This window comes from Cyprinodon variegatus, unplaced genomic scaffold (genome assembly GCF_000732505.1).
Source record: "Cyprinodon variegatus isolate N-32 unplaced genomic scaffold, C_variegatus-1.0 Scaffold484, whole genome shotgun sequence".
Lineage (NCBI taxonomy): Eukaryota > Metazoa > Chordata > Actinopteri > Cyprinodontiformes > Cyprinodontidae > Cyprinodon > Cyprinodon variegatus.
In genome coordinates, this window is record NW_015150937.1 from 575,337 (window position 1) to 585,285 (window position 9,949).

At 38.4% G+C, this 9,949-nt stretch overlaps 1 protein-coding gene across 2 annotated transcripts in view; it reads right to left on the bottom strand.

Annotated features, from left to right (window-relative positions):
• Positions 1-9,214, bottom strand: part of LOC107094458 (MICOS complex subunit mic25a-like) — an 85,306-nt gene extending 76,092 nt beyond the window's left edge. For both annotated transcript variants that reach the window (XM_015390050.1, XM_015390051.1), the window contains exons 1-4: positions 8,978-9,214; positions 6,629-6,725; positions 2,238-2,292; positions 70-226 (exon numbers count right to left, since the gene is read on the bottom strand). In XM_015390050.1, coding sequence (XP_015245536.1) covers positions 70-226; positions 2,238-2,292; positions 6,629-6,725; positions 8,978-9,061 — 393 coding nt within the window. In that variant the 5' untranslated portion in view covers positions 9,062-9,214. The remainder of the gene's footprint in view (positions 1-69; positions 227-2,237; positions 2,293-6,628; positions 6,726-8,977) is intronic.
• Between the last annotated feature and the right edge of the window lie 735 nt (positions 9,215-9,949).

Consider the following 9,949-nt stretch of genomic DNA (forward strand, 5'->3'; position numbering starts at 1 on the left):
TCCTCTGCTTATACCAATGGAAAATAAACTCTAGCATCCATATCCAATCACCCAGACAGCATCACTCACCAGTAACTTGGCCTTCTCCTGCTCTTCATGCGTTCTCCATTTCTCCATGATGACACTAGGCCTGGTCTCCTCCACGTCTGTGGCGGCTGTAGTCTCTCTCTCCCTCTGGGCCAGCTTGGCCAGCTGCTCCTGCACCAGAGCCTGTTGCCGCTCGTAGCTAATGTCAGATATGATATGAACTGTCAACATTGAGAATTCATGGAGAGAGACTTTTTCTCTAACACATAAAGAGCTAACAGAAAAAAACAGAGGCTCTGATCTTTGAAAATCAAAGTGTTTAAGTTAAGTCTTCCAGAGGTCTTAAAGCAATGCCTCTTATATATGTTGAATTTTTGTAATCTGGTTGTGATAATTGGAAAATTGTGTTTAATTTTATAATATTAATGGGTTTACTGCTTGCTTTGACCAGATGGAAATGTTGGCCAAGACCTTGAAAGTGAGAGAGGACCACAACAAGGGATGTTTGTGCAACAGCTGCTTTTAGTGGCAGCAGAAGAAATCCACCTTTTGCTTTCAGATAGAGGCCTAATCTGCAGCCTGCAGCCCCAGCAGCTCTTCAGGCCCTCCACAACATGGATAAAAAGTTACATGGGGGTGACAAATTTTTCAAATCTGATGGTAATAAAAGAGTCGTTTTAAAAAGTTTCAGTTGTTCATCATTAAATTTGCTTACTTTTAAATACAATGCAGCTTCCTACATGCAGTCTTAAAAAAATCTGAATTTAACACAGAAATTTTAGATAAGAATGCACAAAACTGAGTTTATTCCCTTTTAATAAACAATTTTAAATTCCTAAAGTAAGTTGATCAACTGGTTTTAATCGACTTGGATTGTATCGTGTGCATTCATGCACCTGCAGATTTTAAATGAACTGATCTTTCTGCTGGCTGAAACCATAAACCACCTACTTTAGGAACTATTTGCTAAAATTAGTGCAATTTCATTTTGTGGTTAAACCTAAAAATAACAAAAACAAAAATTAGTCTAGCAATGGATCTTTCATTTTAGTGTCAAAGTAGTGTAAAACTATATTTTTCCAATAATATCTAATTCTTTAACTGGATTATTTGAAACTATGATGATCAGCAGCGCTGATCCATATTGCTCTTTGAATGGTAGCGGTTGACCTGTTGATTACATTCCAACCAAAAGGTTTTATTAACTGTTACGTACACAGTTTTGAATTCGTTTTGTTGTGTTTGAAGCTGGTTTTCTTTGCTTTTTGTATTGTACATATAAAGAAAAAAATGATGTATTAAGTTAAAAGGATTAAAATTGTGGTTCGATCAAACATAAGCTTGCTGTAGACGTGTTGCGCTGTAAATGCTGAACTGCAGATTCTAACATTTATGGACATTTTTGTCAATAAATCAAATATTTACTTTTAAGAAAAAGTTTGTATTATTGTTTTTTTGTTTTATTTTGAAAATTGTATACTATATAATGCCATAACCTTATAGATTAGATGGTAAAAAATATATTTTTTCATATGAATCATAAGAATATAAAATTGACTGTGAGATCAGACACATTCGTTCTTCTTTAATCAATATAGATCAAGATACAAATTATTCTCAGTGACAATGGCCGTAATCAAGAGAGAAGGGTTTGACTGTGGAACAAGTTAGTGCAAGAACATTCCCAAACTATATCAACATCACTGTTATGCAGACAGAGTGAATCAGTTCCTGCAGATAAACATAACAAATCACTCGAGCTGTAGCTGTTAGCATAGCATTGGTACTATTTGATACTGTAGCATTTCTGATTTAAGCTCTCCACTGAGCGTGTCGGGGGCCTTCATTCAGGTTTTTCTTTTCTAGCTTATTTCCAAAGAAGTGTTAAGACATGATGTTTGTGTAACGACCCAGTGACCCTAAGATCATCCTACTCTGGAAGCAGCTCCCTTGCATTAGATGTTACGCTATCCACCCAACTTCCTACAGAGTCCCACTTTTTTCCTGTCAGTCCGAAGTAATATATATGTAATGTTTAAATGTAAAAGAAATTGGCTTAAGTCTTTTACAAAGCAGGAAATAAGAGATTAAATAGCAAAACTGATCACCGGTGTTTTATATAACAACAGAAGAAATGTACAGACAGATAGACAGGACACTGAAATCCAGTATAAATAAACAGCTGACATATTAAAGCTACAAACACCTACTTTTTACGCATCTCTTCTTGTGCCCCCGAAGCTGATGGTTCTGCAGGTTTTGCTTCTAAAAATCAAGAAGTAAAGACATTAGCAATGGTAACCTAGATGGATACATGCAGTTTAACCAGCAGCACTGATGCTTTAAGTGAGACTCCATTTAAACCTGAACTAGTTAGTAAAATCTAAAGAACATTTCTTTATAAAACATTAACATTTCTTCATTATTTCAACATATTTACCTAAACATAGCGAGGTCAGTTTATAGAATCTTTGTTTATGTTTAGTGTGCTCTGTACATACAATCAGGATTTTTCTTTTCCTCTACAGTCTTCTAAACAGGGGCTGCTTTCTTTGGCATGTGACTGAGTACCAAGATGGCAACAGCCTGTGCTTCTGCTATCCTGCTTCATGTTGATTTAGACATAAGCCTGAGATCTACAGGACTGTGGATGGCAAAATTATTGTGGAGGATGAGCGCTTTAACTTTTTGGCTGTGAAAATAAGAACTCTGACACAGGATGAGCTAGTGCTGCTGGCTAATAGCACTTTCGACACAGAGTCTATAGAGGTCTCTAAGAAAAAGCTGTTTGACCTGAGCACTACCACGCAGCTAAATAGGACAAAGGAGTGCAAATGATCATAAAAAACACCAAAGGCTGCATGAAGGTCCTAAATGAATGTGGGGAAAATGTTTGTCTGTCATTATCTGGAGGATTTACCTCCTGTCACCTGTGGAGGCAGTGAACGTGGAAGCGACGGACGCAGTGACAGAGACTGCAAGGACGGTGAGTGCAGATACGGCGAAGACTGTGGCCTGATCTCAGAAGCAAAAGCACTGTTGCGTGGATGCTGCCGCAAGATCTCTGGTGAAAGTACATATCCGCCTGAATTCCTAAAGTGGAGTGCTATACTACACCTGTAGTGAAAAAAATGGCTATTGTGGGCACAGGGACTGCAAGAAACATAAAAACAGTTCCAACCAAACTGGTGAGTGTCTTCGCTTCTAAATTCTCGATACATGCCTCAAAATAAGCTATGAAAACAGCAGGTTTGTCTATTATATATAGTGTTATAATGTGGCGGAGATGTACAATCCTGAACTCTGGCCAGTTGGATGTTCGGTGTTTTATGAGCCATATAGGTCTGGAGCTGCAGGAATGAACGGTGCGGTTCCTCCGGGTATGCAGATGGGAGGGGCCTCATTGGCCTGTGGCACCGAGGCCAAATAAACCTGAACAGATGGCTCTTAAAGTTATGTCATATAATTGTCCCAGCCTGGCTTGGGCCATAGCGCAGAGGACAAAGCTCACAGTGTTGTAGACCAACTTTAGATGCCAATTTGATATGCTGTCTAAAAGAGACTTTTCTGACAAAGCAGGATCCAGAAGGTCTGAACTCTGTAAAGGGCCGTTTCCACAGAGCCGGGGGGTCTAGTGTTGATATTGGTAATGGAATAATACGAGGACAGATTCCTGGTGGTGTTGCAATATATCATTGGATAAGAGACTGGATCCTTGAGTTATAATAATTCAACTTAAAGTAGACTGGTGCATAATAATACACGTGACACAAAATGACAAGGAATCTGTTATCATGAATGTGTACACCCCATATGAGTGCCCCGCAAATGAAACTGAATATCTTAACAAACTTGCTTTTATTAAGTTTTTTATAGAAGATAATATGTTTCTTAATGTGTTTTTTATCGGTGACATGAACTCTGATATCACTGATAATACATTTATATTTGGTACTCATTTAAGCCAGTTTTGTGAAGATATTGGGTTCATTCTCTCAACTTAAGTCCTGCTGCCAACAGATAGTTTTGCGTACATTAGTGAGGCACGGAGGGCTGCTCAGTGGAGCAGTGGGTAGCACTGCTGCCTTACAGCAAGAAGGTTCCGGGTTCGGTTCTATTAGGTTAATTGGCTTCTCTAAATTCTCAGGTGTGACTGTGTGCGTGAATTGTTGTTTGTCCTGTTTCTCACTGTGTTTCCCTGCAATGGACTGGCGACCTGTCCAGGGTGGACCTCGCCTCTCACCCGCAGGCAGCTGAAGATAAGCACCAGCATCTGTTGAGACCCCGCTTGGGATAAGCATGATGGAAAATGGATGGATAAATGGTGAGTCATGGCATACAACCTCATGGTTGGATGACTGTGTAGCTACAGCAGATGGACATGACTCATTGACTGGCATGAAAATCCCGTATGAGTTATCCACTGCCGATCATATTCCATTTGGGATGCAGATACATCTATATTGTTTACCAATGATGGGAAAGTACAACTTTGAAAGTAACAAATTACACTTAGACTGGAGCTCGCTCTCAGAGGAGGAACTGCTATCCTACTCTATGTGCACAGATACACATAGTGTGCCTAGCGAAGCAGGTAAGTGTAGAGATGCTAACTGTAAAATTCCGAGCACATTGGATCCATTTGTTCTGTGTATGGTGCCATTTTTAATGTTTTGATGGCATCAAATAAACTCCTCCATAAACAGCATAAAGAGAAAAGGAAGGAACATCCACGTGGCTGAATTTTATAATAGACCTCGGGAGGCTTCTAAGGAGTGGATACAGGCAGGGAGACCGAGATCTGGGTCCGTCTTTGAACATAAAAAATTGACCAGTGCCCAACACAAGTGAGCTGTGCGATAAACTAGTAAAAATGAAAGAGCAATGAGGGCTGACTCAATGGCCAGAAAACTTTTTTGTCACAATACAAAAGATTTTTGGAAAGAAGTTAGAGGTACGACATCCCACAAAACATCTCTGCCCTGTACTGTTGATATCTGACACTGCTAATATTGTGGAGCTGTGGCACCAACATTAAAGTAGATTATTTAATTATATTTATAGTGAACCATATCCTGTAAATAATGGTCTCCGTACAGATGAAAATCATAAAGCTATTTCAAAATTGTCTAACAATAAAGCCACTGGGATGGAAGTAATCTCAGCAGAGCATTTAAAGTATGCAAGTGCAAGGCTAGCTCCTCTACTTTGCATTTGTTTTATGGCGTTTCTTATACATGGTCTTTTACCTGACTCTATGTTAAGTGTCCTGTTAGTACCCCTCATCAAAGATAAAACCAAGGAGATTGGCAGTTCTGATAATTACCATCCGATAGTGTTGGCCAGTAGTTTAAAAAATTATTGAATTAATCCTACTGGACTGGATTTTAGGGGTTATCAAATCTACAGATAACCAGTTTGGTTTTAAGGTTAGCCTGGGCACAGATATGTGCATATATACTTGAAAAGAGATTATTTATAAATATAATAAGCAGATCTCTTCAGTTTTTATGTGTTTCCTAGATGCATCAAAACAATGGGATGGGATAAATCACAGAAAACTTTTCATGAAACTGGCACAAAAAGGTGTACCAGAGTATATTATTCATATTAGGATGCTCAGCAATCACTGCAGATTAAATGGGGGGACTGTGTCGCAAGGTGGGATTTTGTCCCCAGTTCTTTTTCATTTGTATCTGGATGAACTAGCAACCAAGTTGGGAGCTCATAACGCTTGTTGTGTGGCTGGTAACTCTATACTTAATCACCTGATGTATGCAGATGATTTAGTAACATTTAGTCCAAGTACTGCTGGGTTACAGCAACTACTTAACATCTGTTCTGAGTACGGTCTGGAACATGACATTAAGTACAATCAGCTAAAAGTGTGGCCATGATCTGTAGGAGTAAAGAAGATAAATCTATACAGTTCCCAGAATTAAATCTGTCAAACACTGTGCTGGGTGTTACTGATAAAACCAAGTATTTTGGGCACAACATCAGAGAGAATCTGTCAGATGATGATGTTATCTGTGGACAATGTAGAATGTTGTATGCTCAAGCGAACACCCTTGCTTGTAAATGTGGTGCATGTATTGATGTAGTAAAAGGGGAACTATTTAATGCATATTGTACCTCTTTGTAGACTGCTCACCTGAGGTCTACATATAAAAATCCAGCCTGCAAAGGCTACAGGTGGCCTATAATGATGCTTTGCAGTTACTTTTGAATTGGCAAAGATGGACTAGTGTGAGTGTATTGTTTGTCACAACAAGAGTCAAAACCTTACATGCTGTTTTACAAAAGTTAACGTATAGTTTTATCTGTAGGATAAATGCATCTGGCAATGATGATTATCTTCTCACTTACTGACACCACACATAGTGCAACCTGATACCAATGTAAGGTGTGGAGACACTGGTATTCATGTCTCCTTTAATCTCCTATCTAATAAATAATTGTACTTGTATTGTACTTTTTACCTGTATGGTTTCATTTTATCTTATATATTTATTGGACCATGAGTCTGGTATAAAGTCTATCTATTAATAAAATAAAGATGTGGACAGAAGGAATTATTCAGTTATTGCTTAGAACATACTTGGTGATGCTTTGTGACTTTCTGAAGCAGAGGATGGAGACCGAACTCTTTCCGATCCCTTAGGTTCCCTCATCCGCCGGAGAACATCCTCAGAGAGCTGGAGCAGAATGTTAACAGAAGAACAAACACTTTGTTAAGACAAATGTAATGCAAGCAGGACAGAAGGTAGATTAGTTCCTAATCCTGCTAATTCTCAGGCTTTCATTCATGGCCGTACAATAGGTTATTTTTCTTTTAATGAATAAGGAACAGCAGTTACACGTTTTATCCTTTACTTTCCTGTGAATATTGTAGGTATAAACATATTAAAACAAAAACATGCAACACCTTCAATAGCAATAACTCCCAGTGGATATTTTCCATCACCTGGCAGAAGCTTGAAAACCTTGGTTTCTTTGATTTGCTGTTGTCCTCTGTTTAATGTCATAAACTAAAACACACTTTAACCGTTTGACCTCATACTTTATTTTAGATAATTTCTAGAGAAGAGTTTCTGGTTGATCCAGTGACAAGCTCAAATCATCAGTCATCCATCTCTGTTCTAGACAGCTGGTGCAGGCGTTTGTGCTGATAAGAAAGGCTTTCATCAACTGCTATGCCCTGAACTATGACTAGACAGCTTTACATAGGTGCCATCACTTTAAAGCAAAACAAAGTTGTGTGTTTTCATTGTGGGTGCAGGTTTCTGGCCTATCCCCGACTCTTGATTTTTAAAAATCTTTACATCCCAATTTTAATTTAGATTGATACTGGGTTTTTTTATAACCGACACTGTCAGTTGTTATAAAATCATAAGACACCTTCAATAGTTTCAATTTTATTTTACTGAAAGGAATTAATCACTACCAGTGAAACTATAAAATGTGAAATCAAGGCCGATCAATCGATCCACCCCTAGTTTTCATAGCATGTCATTTAAGTAAGATGAGGTTTACTCATTTTCTGTGGTATAGTTAAGAATTATAAAATGTAATACCCCAACATTAGGTGTGTACGGTTTCAGCTGTAGCTTGTTTTTTGTTTTGCAGTAACTAAACACAGCCTTGTTTATCCCTGGAACACCTGAAAGCAGTCGCTGAAGATTTGTCTGTGGATAATCTGTTTTTTTTTTTTTTTTTACTGAAGCATGATGGACTTTAAGTGAATAAATTACTTTATATATCTTCCCAAAATAACAAGCAGTAATATTTTCCTCTCTAAGGCCATTGCTAATGCTAAATAAGGATGTTAGGTCCCGCTGAAGGTGGTTACACCTCAAAACTTCCCTTCTGGTTCTTTTCCAGGGAGAAAGTTACCTAGTATGATTATTCTTAACTCAAACTGGGTAAAACCATATAAAAAGGACTATAAAAGCAGGAGTAAAAAAGTAACAGTGTTTATTCCAATTCAGATTGTTACAGGACAGAGAAATTGCTTGGAGTTGGCTAAGCTGTGGGCTCAAAATGTCAGCAAGCGTGGGCATCCGGCAAAAAATTATCCCCAAACAAGGTCATCTCCTGCTTCTGTGTTGCATCAGGTGGATGCTTAGCTGTTCGTGTCAGAAAATGACCCGCCATCCATGCCCTGACTTTTGTGCCTCTTTCCTCTATGCCTCAGGATTGCAGATAGCTCTCCTCTATCAGTCCGGCTCCAGGATGTGTCCTTATCCTGTGTATCTTCTACAGACAAAAGACTGTCCTCATCAGATGGCCCCTGTTCACACAATGCAATCCACCATGTGAAGGAAGGCCTTCTACTCCATCAAATCTGGCAAACAGATTAACAATGCACATGATCAACAAAGAATAAACCAAACACTAATGTTTTCCAACTTGCTACTGTGTCCATACACACACACACCTGTATGCACCTGGTGACTAAATGCCAAGGCAGGTGCTTTTAAACTGGTGAAGGTCGCACTTTCTGATGACAGGAAATTTGTGTTTTTACACCATGATAGACCATTAAAAACCAGGACTTCTAAACACCCTACACAAAATGAAGGGTTGCAACTGCCTCTCTATGATCCATCAGTCTTGTCTTAATTAAACTAAAACAATAAATGACCCTGGCAGCTTATTCCTGCTAATAATGGAAGATTTAGCTCACTTTAAATATAGCCAACAAGCTAACATTAACAAAGGGTATAAACGCCAGGTTAGTGGCTGATTAAAAGTCAGATTTTAATTCATATTAACAAGTATAAAAGTTCAACCAAGATAGTATAAAAGCTAAGTTCAGTTGACATGGACCAGTCTGATTTTTACGCTAGCAGGGACCGAACACATTCTCATTTTTACCTTAATAATACTTGAAATGTGAGTCTAATGACTAAAGAAGGACAACTGACTGTCCCACCGGCAGGAATACCTTCACTCCTTCAACTACTGTGACCTTCTCGTCTTCGTCCAGCCCAAAAGACACATTCCTCGCTTTGCTTCCATTTCCTCCCATTCTGAGCGGCCAGCTGTCTGTTTCCACGGGATAAGGGGAAAGATTAAAGCCCAGCTTATTACCAGCTGTAACTGCAGGGAGACATTAATAACACGGTGGTCGGAAAACGCCGCCACAGCTACTACTTGTCAAAATACTCCAATAAAGGTCATTTCAGCGTTGCAGTATCCTCGAAGCTCATTGGTTGGATTAAATAAGACGTATCCAATGAAATTGGCGAGGCTGTGGAGGTTGCGCAAAGCATTCTAGGAGTTGTAGTTTGATTTCCCTCTCGATGGCACACTAACCTTGATAAATACCCTTAAAAGATTAAAGGCAAAAATATATATATATATATATTTTTTTTTCTATTAATGTATTTAAACTCAAACTAAAGGGAAACAAAATAAGGTATTTTTAGAGCGAGACAAGCTGAGTAAGTCACCATTAATATAAAAGCTGGAGAGCGTTTTCCCATCTTAGTTTACCTGCCTAAAAATTTAATTCACATTATTATAGCATTATATTAAATTTCTCAACCTTTTGCACGGGTGCCAAACTCTTGTAGATATTACATGCAGATACAATGTACAGAACTCATTCTTATTACTTTAATAGTTCAAATAATCAGTTTCTTTAAGAGCCAAATGGCAAATATGCATAAAAATTGATTTTAAAAAAATGGAAACCAGGATTGATTGATTGACTTTATTGATCTCACAGTGGAGAAATGTACTTGTCATATCGGCTGAAATAGTCAAAGGAGAATTAGGTGCCAAATGAAGAAAAAGGTGCAGGGGTATATAGTATATAATATACAGGTGTATACAGTATATACAGTGCATACACAAATAAAAGCTCTCTCTCTCTCTCTCTCTCTCTCTCTCTCTCTCTCTCTCTCTCTCTCTC